General features: G+C 43.3%; 1 protein-coding gene across 4 annotated transcripts in view; it reads left to right on the top strand.

Annotated features, from left to right (window-relative positions):
• nlgn2a (neuroligin 2a) overlaps positions 1-16,737 on the top strand; it is a 132,560-nt gene extending 115,823 nt beyond the window's left edge. For 2 of the 4 annotated variants that reach the window (XM_028993573.1, XM_028993410.1), the window contains 5 exons: positions 6,142-6,327; positions 9,070-9,335; positions 9,740-9,899; positions 10,782-11,148; positions 12,822-16,737. In XM_028993573.1, the coding sequence (XP_028849406.1) occupies positions 6,142-6,327; positions 9,070-9,335; positions 9,740-9,899; positions 10,782-11,148; positions 12,822-13,668 (1,826 nt within the window). In that variant the 3' untranslated portion in view covers positions 13,669-16,737. Of the gene's footprint in view, positions 1-6,141; positions 6,340-9,069; positions 9,336-9,739; positions 9,900-10,781; positions 11,149-12,821 lie in introns of all 4 variants that reach the window. The other 2 variants (XM_028993491.1, XM_028993342.1) reach the window with 1 other exon arrangement.
• Positions 16,738-22,807: the final 6,070 nt, after the last annotated feature.

Raw genomic sequence — 22,807 nt, 5'->3', positions numbered from 1 at the left:
CGGTACTCTAGCGCTAGCCCTGCCATAAAAATATTCAGAAGTGCCTAAATTAATGTATTACAATAGATACAGTATGTACCTGATATAAATATGTTAGTCTGACTGAAATTGTAATAAATCAACCTTTTTATATTCAATGTAGGACATCCAGGTAACACAAATAGAGGAAGCATGTATAAGCTCAACTGGACCAACACTGGACTTGACACTCACACTAGGCTGTAAATGCTCCTCAGAGGGCATTTGCCTTCATATAACACCTGGGCAGTGGTGGCCTAGAGGCTAAGGAAGTAACTTGAAACCGGAAGGCTGCAGGTTCAAATACCGAGGTGTCCTTGAGCAAAGTACCGTCCCAACACACTGCTCACCGGGCACTTTTCATGGCTGCCCACTGTTCACTAAGGTTGACGGGTTCAATTTATGAACTAACGTTTCCAAACCTGAAGAATTGGTTTCTACTAGAAAATCAGGACCTGACCATCACTTATGTGCTCATTTGCTGTAATATTCCACAATGTCCATGCAGCTACCACTCACCACTGCCAATAGTGCATAGTTTTGTGCAATTAACGAAATGCAAGATATTCATGCCAGTAACTCCTGTCAATCAAAATTTACATTTACATTTACAGCATTTATCAGCCAAGCTTTTCCAGGGTGACTTACAATCAGTAGTTACAGGGACAGTCCCCCCTGGAGCAACTCAGGGTTAAGTGTCTTGCTCAGGGACACTGGTAGTAAGTGGGGTTTGAACTTGGGTCTTCTGGTTCATAGTCGAGTGTGTTACCCACTAGGCTACTACCACCTACTACTAGCCCTATTATTAATGACCTTTTAAACTGCAACTTCAGTTTAAAAGGTGAGGTACATGTCCACCTAAGTTACATATAATTTTACCAGGCCTGGATTTCTTCAGTTACAGTTTTTCTCTGTCAATTCTTTGCCAGAGCCTTATTTTCCTGCACCGTCTTGCGTTCTGCCCTTTGTGTTGTGGTCATTCTTTATTTGTGCTGAGGTTTTTTGCTTTTTGCATTATCCAGACTGGTGCAGTGTCAAAAGAACAATGAGTGGCAACCTGCCATCATACATTTCTTGATAATCAGGGCACACGTACCCCTTTTCCACTGCACAGGTACTGGTGCTGTTCCAGGTCTGGTTGCCCAATTTTAAAAAATTATAATAATTGGTTACAGTTTCACAATATTTGCTGTGATGCAGCATAAAATCTTTGCAGGCCTGAAACCTTGTCACAAGAGGTGTGTGTGGGGTGAACACTGTATGATGGTCAATGTAGATAAAGAAAATGGCAGAGGTTATGTGGCTGGAGTTAAATGGCAAAATATGTGAGAAATTAATGCTTTAAAAGAAGTGAATGTGTTGAACTGGATTAATGTGACCACTGTTGCTTTGAGCAGTAGCCGTGGTTTCAGATATTGGTGTCAGTGATGTCATCTTGCCCCAACTGGGATCTCACGTCAGTGGAAAGACTCATTCCCAATATGAACACCAGTGTTGTGGAAAAGGTGTAATGGATCCCTGTCATCCCATAAAACACTAGAAAATATCATAACACATAACACACATACTGCTTCATTATGGTCAGGTTGGGTCCGTGGGAAAGCTTGTAGAAGCTGCTGCATGACTGCTGACCACCAGTTCCCTGTTTAGTTTCCAGGCCTGTTCTTTAAGGATTTTATATGGGAATGGATTGTCCAAAGTTCCCGTCTGCCACCAAACAGATTGCGGTAAGTTTTGTTTGGTGACCGTGGGACATTATTGTGCTCTTACATCTCTTCCTGTCTCACGGGGGTATCAAATGAAATCGCGTTATTGATTTAGCACATGCTAAATGTCCCTGCACCTGCTAAAGGCTTCAGTAAATCAGCCTCTCCGTCTTCCTCTTCTGGATTAAACCAATGAGCCTGAAGCCCACGAAGGAAGGGAAGAAATTCAATACCCCCGCAAACAGACGGAGCCATTAATTCAGCCTGACTAAATATTATCTCCTCTCTCTCCCTCGTTCTTCAGCCTTGCTCTCCATTATTCCTCTCTGCCTCTTTGTTTCCCATCCTTTATTGCAATTTTTTCTCAGTTTTAAAAATGATGTTTTTCATTCTTTGTTCTCTCTCAGTCAGTATGCTGTTATCGCTTCTGTATCTGTCCCTCCGTCTCTCTCTCCACGTCTCTGCACCCTGATCCCTGTAAGCTCAGTGGGAATCGCCCCCGATGGAAATGAGTGCAATCAATCCTCTACACACATTAACACAGCAGTATGCACAAACACACACACACACACACACAAATGCGCACACTCGCGCTATGGATGAATTTACACACATTAACAGACGGCGCAGCGTAATCCATCCTCTACACTTAACACACACAGACCAAACCCACACGGTATCACAGGCAACAAGATGGATGGATTAATGAGCAGTGCAATCAATCCTCTACATGTATGGCCATGAGGAAAAACACAAAAAATACCACCCAGAAGCTCACACTCACAAACGTGATAATAAAAAAAAAAAAGATCTAGCACACACACACACATAAAAAGTCATGCAGGTTCTCACATTCAGTCATGTGGTGTTGGTGGGGGAAACACTCACAGACACTGCAGCATGCTCACCGGGGAGCTGTCCTGGATTTTCTCTCTTTCACACGCTCTGAAACGCACACTCCCTCTCGCACGCGCACACATTGTAGAGACATGTAGACGCACACACCTATCTGTAACGCGAACACTGGCACATAAAACGCAGCATGCTGAGGCATTAGCCACATCATTTGCTGCACGGCTTGCTGTACCATCAGTAAATGTCTGAAGCAGTGGAGATGGAAAACATATTAGCGCCAAGCCCAGGCGTGACAGTTTGTTGTATTTCACTATTAATCTGGGTTTATTTCATTACTTTAAATGTCACACAACCTTGGTAATGGATCTGGCAGTGTCACTGCTTTGAGAAGTCACGCTAATAAACCTTATTTGAACACCTGACACAGAAAGGAGGGGGGCAGGCCAGATGTTTGAAGAGGGAAGGGAGGGATGCAGAGTGGGAAATGGTAGTCTTGTAAGGAAGAAGGATTTGGAAAGGGGGGACAGGGGTGCAGAATGGCAGGGAGGGAAAAACGTCAGACAAAGAGAAAGGATTGACAGCCTTATAGAAGGTCTGGAAAGAGTCTTTCAGTTAATGTATGTGTGTCTGTGTGTGTCTGCGAGGGTGTGGTTGTATCTAGGTCACAGATGCTGATTCTGGTCTCACGTTCCGAAGTTTTCCTCAAGCTACATAAAGTCTTAAAAGTCTAAAAGTCCGATTTGAAAACTTTTAAAGCATTAATATTTTACACTGTAAGTCTTCAATTGCTTATGTTTAGGTAGGACTGATAGCTGATAGAAACTTTACAACCAACTCGGACGATTATCATTTTAAGCTAAGCAGCATGGGTGTTAACATGGCATACTTAGAATTATAGGTTATGGTCATCTTACGTGTTAAAAGTTTTTATTTCAAGTCATAATGTGTAAAAAAAATAAATAATTGAAGAGCCGCGAATAGGTTATTTGTTAAGAATGTGACAGGAGTGAATGAATGTCCGCCTGCATGACCCTGCCGATTCTGCAGGGGCCGCGGTCGTGACGGTGGGTGTGGCTGAATGATGGGCTGGCGCCTGCTTTGACAGGTGCGTAAGCTGCCGACTACAGCGCCGTAATTATAATCACATATTTAGGCTGCAGATGAGTACCTTCAGTGACAGCTCAGCTTATTTTAGAGCGCGTGGGGGGAAATATGGCATCAGTCTCAGACGACAAGACATTCAGCGGGGGGAAAAAAAGGTGAAAGGGAAGGAGCGTCCTGCGTATTTATCTGTGCACTTGTCTGGTGTCTCTGCTGGATGAAAGGAGCACCTTTTGACAGTTCTGATATCTGACCACTTCTGCCTGAAACATACCATGAGCTGCCACAACTGAACATCGTAATACCATGAATACTTGCCACTGCCACCAATTTTAGGAGAGTCGACATCTAGCCTAGTCTGCTAATTAAAGGAAGCACTCGCAGGAATGAAATGAGGAGCCAAGAATGTAGGCTTTTTAAACCAGGTGTTCTCACAAAGGCCATTAGAGTTCCGTCACCACCAGCCTTTGATCATGGATAGGCTCCAAACGGTGGGCAGTGCATGTGGGCTATAGTTTCTAGAAGAAGAGACACTAATGACTTTGAGTGAAGTATGAGAAGGGTTGGAGCCTATTTGGCAAGAGCTCCAATTCTGAAGTCTCATTTCTAAAGAAACTGCAGCTAAGATAATCACAGACCAGATGGAGCAAATAGTGGACTAAGAGAAAGAAGGTGGTGAACAATTAAAGTCGATAAAGACTGAGACTTCAGATGTGTAAGGTAAGGAGTCATTAATAGTTAATTGAGAGTTTCCACTGAGAACATCACCAGAAAGGTCAAGTGTGGGAGGAAAATTAATTTGGGACCAGTCCATTTGGTTTTATTGGAGGGATTTTCTCATGAACAAACTACCAGTATAGAAAAACTAAAGATTAGTTAGGACTCATTCTTTCTTATTGTTTTCTCTTTATTATCTCTTTATCTGAGGATGTACTTGACCTGGCATTTGTGAACAAGTCCCACACACAAAGTCTGTTATATAGCTCAGAAAGGTAGGGCACATTACATCTGAAGATGTTGTATCTTATTGTATTTCGCATTTGAAACTGAAACATTTACCTGAAAAACAGTACTATTGCTTGCTCAAGAGTGCTTGTCCCATAATATTCCAGTTTGAGAAAAAGCAGCCATTATTAGGGGGGCAGGAGACATTGACTATGCAAGAAAGAGAAGCCAGTGCATGTCTCTCTGTCTGACTGGCTGGCTGGCTTTCTGTCCTCTGCTTTCTTCCCAAATAAAAAGCAGCAGTGCAGTTATTGTCCTAAACCCAGGACTCTCTATTCTGTCCTATTTTCTATTCTGTGCCTTTAAGTGCTTCACAAACCATGAAATCCAAACAATCAGCAGTTTCAATGCGCCAAAGAAGAATTCTGGGCAAAAGCCCCCCAAGCCAGATCCTAATGATGCCCCTGGAGCCACTTGGAGATCACATGATCTCAAAACATGCCAGACTCTTACAATGCGACCGCAGCAGGAGATGTAGCCTACAAAAACAGAACCCAGTGGGCAGACCCTGGAGACTTGTAAGGGAAGTGTGATCCCATTGTTTGTGTTTGCATCGGTACAGTAAGGGTGCATGCATGTTGGCACTCGTGCGCGTGCATGCGTCAGTCTCGATTAATGCAGAGAGGAAGAGGAAGTGAAAGACTTGGTGCATTTCCTCTGTACTGTCAGCCTTTGATCTGTATCCCTCCTGCTCCGCAGCCAAGTGCAGGGTGTCTTGGAGGAAGATGAAACGACGCGCCTCGATCCAGGGCTCACAGAACACCCACTATTCCCGCTCTCCACTCCCCTTTGCTCCTCTCCCCCTAACGAGCACCCCCACGGCGACACTTCCACGAAGAAGTGCCCTCCAATCATCTACCGGTTGATTTCAGCATTGTGCCACTCTGTCACCTCACCGATTTCAAATGAGCTTAATCCAGTTTAGCACGGAGGGCCAGGGTGCTCGCTGTTGCCTCTACCAGAAAGCCAGGGGAGAAGAACGTCCAGAAATGTGTTGTGTCAGCGCAGCACTGCAGTACACAGGGTCGGCTTAATTGCATCGAACAAACGCCGAGCGCTCAGAGCATCACTCACATTTTCCGAGCGGTTAGCAGGTCGTACGTAACTCAGAAAGAAATGAACCGTCGTCCGTGATGGGCAAAGGGAGATGGAGAGCGGGAGAGCGAGGGGGAGTGGGATAAGCGAGCTGACAGATATTTGAAGGTGCGGTTTAACACGTTGCGGAGGCCTGTGGCTTGTCAGATGTTCTTGCCTGTGTCTCATCAGTTTGCCCTGGCTGTTTTGCCGCTGGTGCCCTCCTCTCCTCTTTTCCTCCTGGTTTCATAGGTGATTTACTGCCCAGTCCGCTGAGCGCTGGCCAAAACTCTGACGCTGCTGTGCCTGTGTAATCCCACAGCTCTGACATCTTTTTTCTCTCTCTTACCTCCCTGTCTCCACACAACCTGTTGTCCACCAGGCTTCTTGAGCACGGGAGACCAGTCAGCAAAGGGTAACTATGGGTTGCTTGATCAGATCCAGGCCTTGCGGTGGCTCAATGAGAACATTGGCCATTTCGGTGGCGACTCTGAGCGAATCACCATCTTTGGCTCTGGGGCCGGCGCCTCCTGCATCAACCTCCTCATCCTGTCCCACCACTCTGAAGGTAACGAACGGGGCAAGTACTGCATTTTAATTTGTTTTCCTCATCCCTAGCACATACCACTCGCTGGCCACTTTCTAGGAAACACCTCCTGCTTACGATGCAAGAGTCTTACCAGGAGCATTTTTACACACAACACTACACAGCCCAACAATATCCAGCCAAAAGCCACCTTGAGGTAAGAAACTGACCAGTGATGAAAGGCTAGACACTCCAAGGTGTAGGGATGCAGAGAACTGGACCAGGAAAGGTAGCATGAGCACAGTTTTATTTTGGGATGAAACAATTCAACGCTGCACTTCACAACTAGATTAACACAACTTGGGTCTCCTTCGATGTTCAGGTGAACCCACTTGGAAGGATACTTGTACATAAAAGTACATAGACATGTAGGTTGATGTTCTGTGTCTGAACTGGAACACTTTGAACCTTGCGCTCTTTTTGGAGGCAACTGACATGCTGAAATAATTTAGAGAACGTGATGCACTATGGTTCTTCAGGAAAAGGGGGAGACTGAGAATGGCATTTAGGACTTTAGGACTAGGTTTGTTGAGCTTCGGGCAGAAGAAATACATTTTTATTTCAGAGCAAACCTGTACAGGGCATATTCTCAATCATTCATTCAATGTGTGTAACTCAACATTGCTGTGTGTGTGTTTCTAGACCACATATGTGCATAAAAACGCACATCTGTGCCAGTATGGTTCCATTTAGCTGTTTAATTTGCATGCAGAGTGTGTATTTAACTGTGTACATTAGTGTACTAATTTGCCTCTGTGTGTTAATGTGAGAGCTTTTTTGATTCTGCGTGTGTGTGTGTGTGTGTGTGTGCCTGCGTACACGTGGCCACTCAACAGGCTGATGTGCATGTAATTGTGTGTCCCACGCACCTGCCTGTGCTCAGCCAGCTGTGTGCCGTACGCCTCATCTCCTGTGTCACTCACACTGTCTCCCCTCAACCCACACCCTCCCTGACCCCTCACCAACTCCATCTCCATCGCTGCTGACCATGTCATCTAACACCAGCCCCTCCAGGCTCTACCCTTCACTCACCCCTCTGTGGGGCAGTGAGGTAAGGAACTCCATCCATTCTTCCGCTCACACACCAATCCTTTTAGCCCAGGATTCGGTCGAGGGCCCGATGATGATAGAGGAGGTTTAGAGACAGGCAGGGTGTGGGGGTGTAAATAGAACAGAGCAAAGATGGTGTAGAGATAAACTTTCGAGATAAGAAACGTTTTGTTGGTTGAGTCTGTCTGTTTTTTCTCCATCTCGCTTTAATTTAAGAGAAGGACATACGGTTCATATTACGAATGACTGAGGCCATTCCTCACTGAATTCTGTGGGTAGTGGAGGCCCTGCATTGCTGGTAAATATTTAAACAGAGCGAATCTGCAGGAGACGGGGAAAAAGAAGGCAGGATAGAGTGATGGAACAAGAAGATGTGAAAAGGAGAGGAGAGGGTATTCTCTCTTCTACCCAGGCAAGGCTTCCTCACAAAGTAATGTGAGAAACAATGAAGGTTGTTTAGCATTCAGATCTTCCACTCTATGAAACGTCCTCCGAAAACTGCATAATGTGCTCTCATTGGGTTTCGAATAGTGTGATTCTGAAATGAAAGCTTTGGACAGGATACATTTTTTAACAGGATACATATCACATAAATGTTTTTAGGATCTTTACAGATATCCTGATCATTACAATTTAAAAAAATCATACATATTAGAAAATGATTAGCTCTGGATAGTTGAATTGTTGAGTTGGTGTTTTTTTGGACATAACTCATGGCTCACATTACCATCAGTGGTTCACCTGCTCTATTGCCAGTTACAAGACCTGCTATAACATTAAACCAGTGGTTCTAAAATGGTTTACAGTGAGTTCCACTCTTTTGTCTCTCCAACTTCCACCATTATGACTGATATTATGAACAGTAGCATAGGCCTATTAAATACGATTACACAGGAGACAAATAGAAATATTATAGTCATCCACTTTCAATACTGCTGTCAAACCACAGCAAGTGAGGATGTGTAGCTGTACTACACTGATGCTAGGTTATACTAGTAAGTTAAACTTATTGCTACTTTGCAAAAATCTACAGTGAGTCTGATTGTCCTATAGATCATTGTCCTGAAGTCCCAAATCAAATTCAGGATCTGTCAGTTCAAACATTTATGATTGCTAATGCTGTAAAGTTTCTAACTAAAATTGACACTTGAGAGGGTGTGGTTTCATCTGTTCAGAGGCAAAAAAAACCTATATGTGATTTTTTTCATGATTGTTCAGATTTGGCTAAATGATTAATGACATTTCTTTGTAGTGAGAAAAATTTAGAACACAGTGGTTTGACTGCCTTATGTGGATGTGAAGTTGTGAAGTTATGTCACCTGGATTGCTGCTTCTAGAAGTATTTTCCTTTAAACAATGACTGCTTTATACTCCAGAAGGCTCACTAGCCCTCCAACCGTGAATATTTAAAAGAAGAAAAGCTGTAAATGGCTTTGTGAAAATAAATCTCATCAAACGGTTCAATACACAAGCGAGAAACTCCTGAACACCGGAATTGCCAGAGAGAATTATCAATCCCCAACCCTCTTGTTCTTTCCACTGAATCCCATTACATTCTCTGAACCCCTCTCAGGAATCATGCTCCATTATTCCAAACCCTTTTGAACCATACCGTATGGAATTTACACTGTCTTGCTTGTTTTGATTTTGGTTTGTTTTCCTTCCCAAATTTAGGTCTGTTCCAGCGAGCCATCGCCCAAAGCGGCTCTGCTATCTCCAGCTGGTCCATCAACTACCAGCCGCTGAAGTACACCAAGATCCTGGCACGCAAGGTGGGCTGCACATATGGCGAAACGGCTGACCTTGTGGACTGCCTGCGCCGTAAGAATTTCCGGGAACTGGTGGACCAAGACATACAGCCAGCACGGTACCACATAGCCTTCGGGCCTGTCGTAGATGGTGACGTTGTTCCAGATGATCCAGAGATCCTCATGCAGCAGGTTGGTGTTTGCAGCTTTGTCTGGAATGACCTTTAGTGAGTAGTGGGCAGCCATGAGCAGTGTGTGGGGACGGCACCTTGTTCAAGGGGACCTCAGTGGCACCTTGACTGCAGCCATCTGGTTACGAGTCAACGGCAAAAGTGAGGGGAAGATATATGGATTTCTGGAGGTTATTTAAACAATACTATGTCAGGGTTAACTAAACTTACACACCCCATGATATGACCCACAACAATCGGGAAAGAGTTACACTTTCATTAGGAAACCTTTAACACTAACACAAAGGATTCCACCAATCCCCTTGACTTCAGATTGGTACTGAAAGATACCCTGTAGCCTAGCTTGTGTTTTGACACACTCTTAATATCTGGATTTTCATGAAGTTACACTGCAATGTCCACTAGGGAGAATTTCTCAACTACGACATCCTAATTGGAGTTAACCAAGGGGAGGGACTGAAATTTGTGGATGATGGAGCCACAGAGAGTGAGGAGGGAATATCTGCAGCAGCCTTTGACTACACCATCTCTAATTTTGTGGACAACCTCTACGGATACCCTGAAGGTAAGCCTTTAGGGGTAAAACACCACATATCACCATTTTGTCTTTACAGTGTTTGTTTTTTGCAAATGTTTTTTTTGTTGTTTGCAGTGGACACTGAGTTGTTTTATTCATATTTTATAAATATTAAATATTTATCAAATAAAGGTTAATTAACCCAAATGAATATCTAACTCAGATAGTATTTAAAGTTTAGAACCAAAGTCTAATTCTGTTGTAATTTCTCTGTGTAATGGAGTACCACTAGAGGGCAGTAAAGACAAAGAGGTTTCACAATGCATTGAGAGATGCTGCTCGGCTGGGCAAGGTTTGTTTTTCGCGGTGGTGCCCTTTTCAGGGTTGGTCAGGTGTACCGCTCCATTCATCACCACACTCCACGAACGTGCGTTATACACCCACCATTCTCTAATCAGCTGAGAACCTCACACAGTGTGTTCTCCACTGGAGCTCACCCACATGAACACACACAGTTATACTCAGAAAAGTCGCACCAACATTTTAGCCTGTTTGAAATCCATTCATTTCACTCTCTCTCTATCTCTCTCTCACACACACACACATTTTCTCCAAATATCTTTATTTTTATAACAAATATGTTTCTATTGTCTTGCAGCTACCCAGACATACAGCCACACGTGCACAGTCTATAGGGGATATGCATTTTCATTCGATATTGAGTAAATTGATATTTAATTCTTTTGTGATCTCCAGAAAACAAAAGTTGTTATCTTGAGATATCAAAACATAAAAAAAGTGAAAATGCATGTCCTCTACAGACTTCCATATAGAACTATTGTCATATTTCTTTTTCTTTGTTGACCTAGTTTCATGCATTATAATCTTATTTTCTTTGACATTTTCATGACACACTTGATGTCTCCCCAGGTAAAGACATATTAAGAGAAACAATAAAGTTTATGTACACCGACTGGGCTGACCGTGACAATGGCGAGATGCGCCGCAAGACCCTTCTTGCCCTCTTCACCGACCACCAGTGGGTGGCGCCAGCAGTGGCCACAGCCAAGCTCCATGCAGAGTACCAGTCACCTGTCTACTTCTACACATTCTACCACCACTGCCAGACGGAGACAAGACCAGAGTGGGCTGATGCTGCGCATGGCGACGAAATCCCCTACGTCTTTGGCGTGCCCATGATTGGCGCCACCGACCTCTTCCCTTGCAACTTCTCCAAGAATGATGTAATGCTCAGTGCTGTGGTCATGACATACTGGACAAACTTCGCCAAGACTGGGTGAGCAATGTTACAAAATTACTTCCCACAACAATGCAAAGCTGCCAAGAACAGGTGCCTCATAACAGGTGTCTAACAAAGTATTTCAATTTCTGAAAGCATATATTTTTAATAATAATAATTATTATTATTCTCACATTTATTTTACTCAGAGGAATACTGTGCAGTAAGGGTGCGATTTAGAGCCCAAATAATATATATATATTTTTACAGCAAGCAGGCAGATGTCAACAGCATACAACCAGTTGTCCAGAATGTTAGTGACCAGGTTCAAAACCTGTAAACAGATTTCAGGCCAGAACAGAGGGAAAACCAAAAGTCGAAAATACAGAACAACTTGTGAGCAAGGGTTAATCCACAGAGAGAACAATCACCAAAAGAAACCATAGTAGCACACCTAAACATGACCTGCTAGATATTTATAGGTTATAGCCTCAGAATTTAAGGGGTTGCTTGCAGTTTCCCAGGTGGAAACAGAATTCACAAGCCCTCCAGGGAGAGAAGGGAGAGGCTCCCACAAACACATCCAATCCACATCCATATGTCACAATCCAAATTCACGTCACATTCCACTTGTCCATATACTCTTAAAATAACGCTGGACAGAAAGCCTAGAAGATGTTCTCACTAAAATAGAGTTTCAGGCAGTGGGTTCTGCTCAGCATTGCAGCCTCATAAATTACAGTGGGACACATTTTTATTCCATGTTATTACTTTAAATCTAAGTACTTCATAATAAACACAAGCTTTCTGCTGATCCCTAGAGTAAATTGGGTTTAATGCAGGACCATTAATTTGGTGGAAAACTGTAGCTGTCACAGTTCACAGATATATTATAACCCATTGTGTAATTTCCAAGTGCCATGACCTATCTATTCATGTGAGAAGATAACTGGTGTGAATTGTTTTCATAACTGCTTATGTCACAAATCTTAAACTGCCCATTTTACATCAGAGACGATGCCGTACTCTCAAAGGAGTTGTGTCAGCAGCTATTTCCTCATTGCGCTGAGTAATGTAAAAATAAAGAAGCACTTTTTTCATTCTGACAAAGCAATTGTGCACATGACATTACAGCTTAAGACTGCGGATACAGATTCATCAGCACCCTGATTGGCCCTGACCTGCATTTGAATAAGATGGATGCCATAGCATTCATTTCTATTACTAAAGTTCCACAACTCGACTGCACAGCTAAATGGGAAGAGAATGCGCCACAGTTTCAGCCCATTAAAGGAATCAACACCCAAGCAATTACCATGAATCCCCAGCGAATGAAAAGATATCCTGGTGAATAAACTGGGGTAAAAGGACTGGTGTATTTCTGGATCTCATAACTATACTGACAATAATTCGTGCAACCTTGTGGGTGCATTTCACTGCACGTTGTACTTGTATAACTTTGTATGTGGCGAATGAAGAACCTTGAATCTTGAAAGGAGCCTGGGACTGGGACTAAAACAAGAAACAGCACATGAACATTGCATGTATATGTTGAAGGAACACAGTAACATGGTAGAATTCAGCACACTTCATCATTGCAATACAGTCATTTCAAACATTTTTCTAGTGAATTGAAGCTACATGATGTCCCAACATCAACCAATCTTCAAATTGAACCATTCCTGTAGTTGGTTTGTCAAACCTGATTTTGTCTTACTTACTTTTTTTAGGGATCCCAATTTACCAGTTCCCCAGGACACCAAGTTCATCCACACCAAGCCCAACCGCTTTGAGGAGGTAATCTGGACCAAGTTCAACTCCAAGGACAAACAATACCTACACATCGGCCTGAAGCCACGCATCCGTGACAACTATCGCGCCAACAAGGTGGCCTTCTGGTTAGAGCTGGTACCTCACCTCCATAATCTCCACGAGGAACTCAAAAGTTCAACCACCACGCGCCTGCCCCCGGGAACGGCACGGACCCCACAGTGGAAAGGTGGCCAGGGTCCCCGCACCACCCGCCACCCTTTTCCTACCTTCCCACCCGATCCAGACCCAGAGGGGTCTGAGCGTCCGCGGTTCTCACCCTTCCCAGACGACACGCGGGACTACTCAACAGAGCTGAGCGTGACGGTGGCAGTGGGCGCCTCACTGCTCTTCTTAAACATCCTGGCGTTTGCCGCCCTCTACTACAAGCGTGATAAGCGGCATGAGATGCGACGCCACCGACTGTCGCCACAACGAGGCCTTGGGGGTGGAGGTGGTGGTGCCAATGACCTGGCACACAGTCAGGAGGAGGAGATCATGACGCTGCAGATGAAGCACTCTGAGCACGATGTCCACCATGACCTAGAGCCTCTCCGGCCACATGACATCCTCCGCCCCGCTTGTCCACCCGACTACACTCTGGCGCTACGCCGGGCTCCCGATGACGTCCCACTCATGACACCCAACACCATCACCATGATTCCCAGCACCATCACCGGCATGCAGCCTCTACACGCCTTCAACACGTTCCCCACAACTGGCCACAACAATACTCTGCCCCACCCGCACTCCACCACCCGTGTATAGTAGAGTACTGTCCCACCCAACAACACCAGCACCACCAGGGACAAGAAAAAGACTGGATCCCGCTGGTGCAGAGTTGCACCTACACCCCTTTTTTAACTAACACCACACATCAGCCACTGCCTGTCTGTGTTATATTATGATCCCAAAAACCTCCACGCAGACCAGGACAGGCGCTGTTGTCAGCAGCACCCCCTGCTGGTGGTATTGCGCCCTGATGGTAAAGCACCATGGGAGGTTTACAGCAGAAAAGGATTTGACTCTGGTGACTCTGTTCTGAGCCAATTCAGCATCTTAATAGACGGAGGGTGGGGTTGCTGTTTGTTTCCTAATGTCTGGAAACGATGGGCTCTCTGCCGGTTTAAACCATTTGAAGCAGTTTGTTCCAGAGCAAGGATGCAGGGCTGATGGGGAATCAGCCCCTCTCTCGCTTTATTCTCTTCTGGGATGACAGCATAAAACCAGAAACCCGCCCCACACCTCTCTTCTCTTGTCATCTCCCAGTTTATACATCTCTTTATTTCTTCTCCTTTTTTATTTTCTTTTTGTCTGTAGTGACCATCTCTATAGTAACCTAATGTTCCATAACTCTGTTTATGGATTTTTGGAGTGTTTATTTTATATTATATATAATATAATATTCTTGGTGCCAAGTACTGTGGTTGGTTTTACCCCAGAGAGCACATGAGAGAATATGAAATGTGCCATTTTTTTCTTTTCTTTTCAACTTCTTTGTGGTTGTTTTTATCTATATCACAGATAGATGACTAGAACAAAATGGTCATAGATCCAAATTGTCTGTGCAGTGGCACATGTGCATGGAATATTTTTTTAAGAGCGTTTGGGCCAAGAATGAGGAATTCCAACAGTGATTATTATTTCATGGATATTTAATATTGTTTTTTAATAATGATTTATTGTTAACTCACTCTCTCCCCTCTGATAGCTGATAATTTTGCTACCATTTTGTCCAGGGTTTCTTCATCTGTTCCTTTGTTCCAATTAGAAACTATTGGTGCTATTGCAGTTTTTTTGGTCTTGGGGCCATGGCTTACTAGTGAATAGGCAGAGCCATTTTCTTGTAGCATACAGTGTGTGTGTGAGAAGTAGTGTGGAGGAGGGTTTCTGAACATGTAAATCAGGCTCTTGACCATGTGCTTGTCCCAATTTGTTCATTTGTCTCCAGATATAGAAGAGAGTTTCGATCAGTTTCTCTGCCTCTCTCTTCACATAAAAATCTATCACAAATAGAACATATTTCCTTCTTGCCCTCTCTCTCCCACACACAAACATCAAACAGAATATGCATGCACTGGAAATAGAGTCACAGGCAGCAGTGAAGTGAAAGAGCATGAAAGAGGGTGAGGAATACGGGACGGGGGGAGAGACTCCAAAATAAGGCTGCTCTGGATGCTCGTACAAAAACTTTCTTACGCGGCAGTTAAGAGGATGAGACAACAGTAGCATTCCCCCGCCCACAGTCTTCTCGGTCTACCTCCAGCATTGTTCATTTCTTTTCCAGCGAATAGTACTTACGCTGTTTGGATAGAAGCACATTCTGCATGGGGTACCGGAGAGAGAAGTTACCCCCGAGTGTAAATAATGCCAACATTGCAATTCACCGCAGACTTCAGAAACGAAAACACATTCAGGTGTGCAAATAGTTCAAAAGATTTTTTTTTCTGGGACAGAGATGTTTATGGACATTAGGTGATTAGAGAACGTGTAAGGATCCTTCTGTTCAGATTCAGGAATAGTGGGCACGCTCGGGCTCTGCAGGCTGAAAGACGACTGATTCCCAGTGGCACCGATGTTGGGAGAAGCTACAAGGCTGGTGGAGGAGTTAAATTATACAAATGAAAGACTTTGTAAACTCATCTGGGGGGTCAGGAAGACGGTGTGCATGAGAGTGCACTCCCCTTCGAGGAACCTTTCTTGGAAACAAACTTGACTGACTGCTGATAGAATTGAGAAATGTCAGTAATATCATCACCAACTACGGGGGAAAAAAAGAAAAGTTTTTTTTATATTATCTTTTCATTGTTTCGTTTCCTCTCGTCGTCTGTTTTTTACGCTTACACACTAGAGGGCGCTATTGTGGACTATGCACAATAATGACATTTTCCCTCAGAATTCGGGAGCTTCTAAGAAGAACACACTTTCGAACAACAAATGTTTAAAAATGTTACAAACTGTACATTTGTAAGTGTAAGATCAAGCTCTTTGTAAATATTCTCTTTTTTTGGGGGTGAATGGAATACTTACTTTGTCAAAAAGACAACAGGTGCAAGTTCACGATGGGCCATCAGTTAGTTTATTATCTGTAGCTGTACGTAGTTGTCCTAATACCGCTGGTGCTTTGGGCCACTTTATGGGGTTGGTATGGACGGTTATGAGGAATTTGCCAAACAGTTGAGTACTTTGTAGCGTCTTGACTTGATCTACTGTTATGCAGACGTGGTTCAGAAGAGAAATTTGAAACCTTGCGTTGGCCTGATGGGGAAAAAAAATTGCCCAAAGCAGATTCCTCCGGGCAGGGTCCTTTTCTTTCACCCACAAGGCTTAGACACCAAGAGCATCGCCAGGCTGGCCAGCACAGAATTCCCCGCAGCTCTGTAGTCTGTACTGTAGCATTGTCCTCAGAGTACAGCGCAACGGGAATGGCCACGTTCCTGAACATGCATCGTTCATGTATTTTTTTTCATTGATTGATTGATTGATTGATTTTAGAACCTCTGATTGCCTTACGTGTGGATTTGCATTGTTTGCTCAATAATGCGTTCCAGTGGTTCGCCAAGTCACCCGAATCTGAGGCGCTTGCGGTGCACCACCAGGTGGGGACTGGAGGAGACTGATAGTAAAGAGAAGCACATGACAAAGAACTGGAATCCCCAGAGCGACGAATTTACACCTGTTGTCTTCATTTACCTTCTATGTTGAAGTCCAAGACAAGATTTAAAAAATGAAAAATATATAGATAAGATGATTATATTTCTGTTTTATTTAGAAGTTAATACACACTGTATGCTGTGATTCTGAACTGGGGAATATTAAAGACATTCATAGCCAGAAGATATTGCCTCTTAATGAACATGTTTCTCTGTGTTAATCCAGTCATTCATTTCTTAAACACAGGGTCTTGGGGAAGCTGAAGAACATGCCAGAGAGGCTTGACCTCCGGTGTGCCTGGATATCCCAAAAAAAAAAACCATCCAAACTAAACAAAAATCTTTTAATTAATGTCATCAACATAACATTTTATTTCATTCAAAAAATGGATAAAACCAGAACCTTGAACTTGGTCTTGTAAACATGCAAAATATGAATTATAATTCACCTCTCAAAATATTTTTGTTCAGAAATTGTTAACCAGCATGAATTATACCTACTTTCTCAGTTGATATATTTTACACAAACCCATGTGTGCCTGTAATCAACTGTTAAACCAAGAAACAAGTCTGCATCGTCGTCTGATAAAGCGATAAAAAAAGTCCTGTCAATGGAACCTTCACATAACAAAAATCTGATTTATAACTATAATTTCCAGACATTAAAAAGCAATGCCTTGTGGTAGAAGAAGAAGTAGCCCAAGTTAAATAAAAAACAGGGCTTGAGCAGTGAGAAAAGTCCTTGTTCAGTAGCAGTTCCAAATGTACTAAATTGCACTGGCACATTTTCAGTAGATTATCTATTACATTTAATCTATGGACAGACCTGCAGCCAAACAGAAGTTGCTGTGGAGCCTTCTTTCTGTGACGGTAAGTAATAAGTGAGTGTGGTCCCAAATAGGTCTTTGCTGAGAAAGCGGTGTGTGCATGAGTATAAAAAGGTCGGGAGAAATGCCGTCTTTTCGCAACGCTGCAGCTGCAGAAAAAACTGGGACTCAGTGTAGATCCTGTAATTTCCATTGTTATCACTAGAGGACCTCACGCTCTAAATGACATTACAGTTTTGACCATGATTTTTTATCGTAAATATGCATATTAAAACAAAAAGTGAACATTGAACATTAAATATGTAGTTTAAAGCAGCAGGTAACTAGAAGGACTTGCTTATTAACACATGGTTAACAGGTTGTGAATTTGTTTTTGGATAAACCTTGGATGTATGAGCCACAGGTAAGATCTTTATATTCACCCATGTGTGGTGTTGTCTAAATGATGCACATTTTTTACATTTAAGCCTGAGATTCCTGGACATCGGATCGTTTTCTGTGGACACATTTCCTGCTAGGGCTGCAACTAACGATTATTTTAATAATCGATTAATCTGTCGATTATTTTTTTTGTATTAATCGTAGAATCAGATATAAAAAAAATTCCAACCCTTTATTCAAAAACAGAGCCAAAATCTTTATAAAGTGCACAAACATGTTGTTCATTGAGCTTTTATAATAATAATAAAATAAAATAAAAATTGACATGTATGCTTTACATCTGCCATATATATATATATATATATATATATATATATATATATATATATATATATATATATTAAATAAAGTGCCACCTGAGCTGCCAGAACGATAAATAATTTATAAAAAAATAAAGAACAATACAAATCAGAAAATTTAACAGGATTTGTTTGAATGTCAGAACTTGTTCTCTACACTACACTGCAGATGCACACACTCACAAACACTGACACTGACTCACACACACACTGCAAAAATGCTTTTCTAAGTTAGTAGTTTTGTCCTGATTTTAGTCCAAATCTCTAAAAATCAAGATACATTTAGACACATGAAATAGCATAAGAAATGATGTCTTGTTTTCTGATAAAACATCTCAAAATTAAGTGATTGTTTGTTTAAAACAAGCAAAATTATCTGCCAATGGGGTAAGAAAACTAATCTTAATGAGATATAATCTCAAACAGAAGTTTTAAGCATCACTTAATTTTCTCATGCCATTTTTCTTGTCTAGTAATCTTGATTTAAGATTTTTTTAGATATTTGGACTGGAAACGAGACAAAATTACTAGGTAAGAAAAGCTTTTGTTGCAGTGTAGCTATACATGACAACAGATTGAAAAATGAATGGTCCAAAAGAGGCTAGTGAATAAAAACATGTCTTTAGTCTTTTAATGCAAAGTAACTATAGCACCCCTGCTTTACTACGTTTATTAACGCGCTAACGCTAACTTGTCATGCTTGTCAAGGTGGATGACGGGTAAACATTTACATTTACAGCATTTATCAGACGCCCTTATCCAAAGCGACTTACAATCAGTAGTTACAGGGACAGTCCCCCCTGGAGCAACTTAGGGTTAAGTGTCTTACTCAGGGACACAATAGGCGAGTCGTCCACACGGAGACGCAGAGAAAAGTCAGAACGCTGTTTCATCCCCCCTCCACACCTGTAGGTGGCGCTGTAAGTCCCCGTCTAGTTCTCCTCCGCGGTGAGTTAAACACCAGCACCAGGGACATTACGTTCCTCACTTCAAAACGGAACAAAAGTAGGATTCTGTAGTGACTTCCCCTGCTGCTGAACTCCCTTCTTCCTCCTCAAACACTCCAACATGTTTGCGTTTCAGGTGCTGGATCATTGCGTGGTGCTGCCGTGCCATGTCGCTTTTGCATATTTTCGCGCAGATTTCTCTGCCTCCGCCACGTATCTTTCCTCTACTTCCGTTTTTTTTTTTTTTTTTTTTTTTTGCTCCGCGCTGTCTATGAGGCGCTAAACTCTGCTAGTATCTGTGCGTGAGAGAGACCGAGTGTGTTCACTCTGCTCCGCGCTCAAATAAAGTTTTTTTTTAATAATCAAACGTCTCTGCGTCGCGCGACATAACGAATCGATTAGGAAATTCGTTTGCCAACTCTTTTAGTAATCGATTTTTTTCGATTCAATCGATTCGTTGTTGCAGCCCTATTTCCTGCCTCTTCGACTGCACCTGCAATAATGGGAACACAAGGCTTTACCCACTGAGCACATATTAGCAATGCTCACCGTGTGTCATGGATATTTCCAGATGTTTATTCTGAGACCATCATCTCTTTCACAGCTGGCTAGCACGAGTGAGGACTGGATCCTGCTGGATTACACAGGTGCTGTTGAGTACGAGTGAGGTACCCTGAACTCTGACCTTCACCAAGCTGATGACCTGGAAAAGGCAGATACCTACACCCTCACCCACGTGGTGCCACAGGTTACTGGCTTCTTGAACGGGCAGTGGACTGCATATGTAGCACAGAGCAGCGTCGTCTCAACAACTGCTGTCATGGCAAGTCCTACATCGTCACTGGGGAACTGTGTCTGGGAAGACCATCCAGTGTGGAGAAGTCAATCGACTGGCCGTGCCTGGTTACCTGTGGACAGTGTCCTCTTGTCCCAGATTTGACCAGAACTCTCTGTATGAGGTGATGTACATGTTCCCAACATTCGCAGATTACAGTCGCAATGAACTGGTGGGAACTGGAGTCAGCCGAACACAGAGAACAAGCTTTCAATATTTCACGGGAACTGTGTCCCGGAAGAGGAATTTAAAAAGTCAATTTTCTTGGTAAATGTGAAAACGAATAACAATGATTGGTGCTTTTTAAACTGAGACAACAGTGAGCATTTCACCTTAGATTCATGGGTTTTGAATTAAATGTGGTTTGAAATGGGACGACATAAGTAGAGATTTCATTCTGTTCACACATAGTGTGTGTGTGTGTGTGACCCTTTTCCTCCTCTCGATAACACATGCTTGATTTCAGTAGTTCTGCTCAAAACCGGAGCAAACAAGGGTCCAATTCAGTAGATACAATGAAGGTTTGAACCAGACAGTCCAAAACCAGTTCAAGAACAGTGAGCTTTCATCAATACTTGTGACCACTTGGACAGGCATTGTGCAGCTTCATTAATGAAGAATTTCCTCTCTTTTCAACAAGTGAAAGTTCTTTCTGTTCCACAAACAGCTGTCCAGCGATTCAGAAACGGGCAAAGTTCAGCCGTTCACCGGCACCTGGACCTTGAAGACTCCCAAGCTGTCCTGGAGGATTCTGCCAACGCTGTCCTGCATGAGCGAGATCTTCGCAACCGTGATGAGCTCCAGGGTGATCCTGATGACAAGGTGTCCACCACAGGTCCAGGAGTTCAGCGCGGGGCCTTGAAAGGCACAGGAACACATCATATGCCGGAGGCCAATGCCACCTCAGGCAGCCAGATCGTCAGGCACAACGCGGCCTGCATCGCTGTCCCTTCGGTCATGTGGTCAGCCTACTGTTGCTATGCCCCCTTTGATGAAAGCTACAAATTCCCCTTATTCGCCCATTACGCTCTGAACGAAAAGGAGAACAGTCATTTTGGAGGAGTTCCTCAAGAAATCGAATATTTAAAAATTGTTCATCAGTGACATTTCATGTGATGATCATTGCACTTGTAAAACTGTGGAGAGTGGAGTAAAACTCTCTCTACACACAAAAGCACTGTTTTAAAAAAGAGAAAACCAAAATGAAAGACAGGAGGAAAAGATACTTTTTCTCTTGATATATTTTATACAAACCCATGTGTGCCTGTAATCAACTGTTAAACCAAGAAACGACTCGGCATCGTCGTCTGATAAAGCGATAAAAAGTCCTGTCAATGGAACCTTCACATAACAAAAATCTGATTTATAACTATAATTTCCAGACATTAAAAAGCAATGCCTTGTGGTAGAGGAAGAAGTAGCCCAAGTTAAATAAAAAACAGGGCTTGAGCAGTGAGAAAAGTCCTTGTTCAGTAGCAGTTCCAAATGTACAGGAGGAAAAGATAGAAAAAACCTGATCCAGGAGAAAAATGGGGGGAGGGGGAAGACTCTGGAGCTGGAAGGCCCAGTTCCTGATGGAAAAGAAGTCCAGCGACCGCAAGTGAACATTCTTTTATACATTTGACCCACAGGAAGTTGTCACAGACCAATCAGAATTTGTTGTTTCTGTCTTGTCCCGCCCCCGTCTGGCATTTCACACCTCTTGCCATTTGACAAAGATATGGAAAACGGAGGTGTTGCACCTCTACGCAAAACAAAGGTGCAGAAACGTCATGGCCCTGTGACGTCCCATCTTACACACTCCTCGCCTACTTTAAAAGAGTCAGAGCTAGTGTGAAGCTGAGTGGACGGGGACAAAGAGACAGGGAAACCTCCTGGGAAAGAGTTTTGGAGGAGTAGAAATACCGGTGAGGTCTTTTAAAACGCTGGTGAATGCATCCGCGCTGGGCTTCTGCGCACTAGCAGTGTCAAGCCTGCTGGTTCTTGTAGCTCAGAGTGCAAGAGCAGAGGGGGTTCAGGACTTCAGCCAAGCTCTGTACGTGGACATTCCCGCCACAGGGCTACTAGAGTCACTTCCTGAAAAACATCTGCCAGCCCTACCAGGATCACCCAACAAGCACACTGCCTACACCTTCAAAAGGCCAGACGGAGAGAAACAAGTAGACCTGAGGTCTGTGTGTGTTTGTGTATTACATGTGCGTGTTCCTCAGAGTGGATTTCTTAAAGGATATCTCCATTCAATACTCAAAAGTATGGCGAGTAGAAAGCAAGCCAAGTGTAATATTTGACACATTTGGGAATACCAGCTATTGTATGAATGGAAGTAGTCTGGGGAATAAGGTCAGAGTTATGTCAACTGTTATTTGCTTTCTCTGTGCCCACTGTGCAGTTGGCGTCGGATAAAGGAAGCAGTAATATGGAGTCTTTCCCACACTCCTCCAAGATGAGGACACTCAAGCAGTGTTGGGGGACTATGCCGATTCCGTTCAGTACAAACGTAGCCTCCTAAACCAAGATGAGCACCAGACCAACCCAGAGGATAAAGCACCCACTTACACTCTGACCAATGTGGTCCCACAGTCCTATGACTTTCACAAAGAACCCTGGGCCAAACCCAGTCGCCGCCTCAATAACTACTACCATGGAACAGCCCACGTGGTCACCGGGGTAACCACCCACCCAAAAGCTTGGAGGTCTCTCAAGGGTCACATGGATGTGAACAGGAGCTTCTAGATCTTCTACAATGACCATGTGCCAGTCTGCAGACAGGCCAATTAAGTCAGCTCATCACTCATTCAAAGTTTCATGTAGTTTTAATTTTTAATTTGACCTGAAGCTTAAATTTCACGTCTTTTCTCTCAGGGGGCAACTTAAATTTAGCTAATATGCTTGAAAAGTATTAGTA

Source organism: Denticeps clupeoides, chromosome 1, assembly GCF_900700375.1.
Source record: "Denticeps clupeoides chromosome 1, fDenClu1.1, whole genome shotgun sequence".
Lineage (NCBI taxonomy): Eukaryota > Metazoa > Chordata > Actinopteri > Clupeiformes > Denticipitidae > Denticeps > Denticeps clupeoides.
This window is presented reverse-complemented; position numbering and strand designations above follow the sequence as displayed.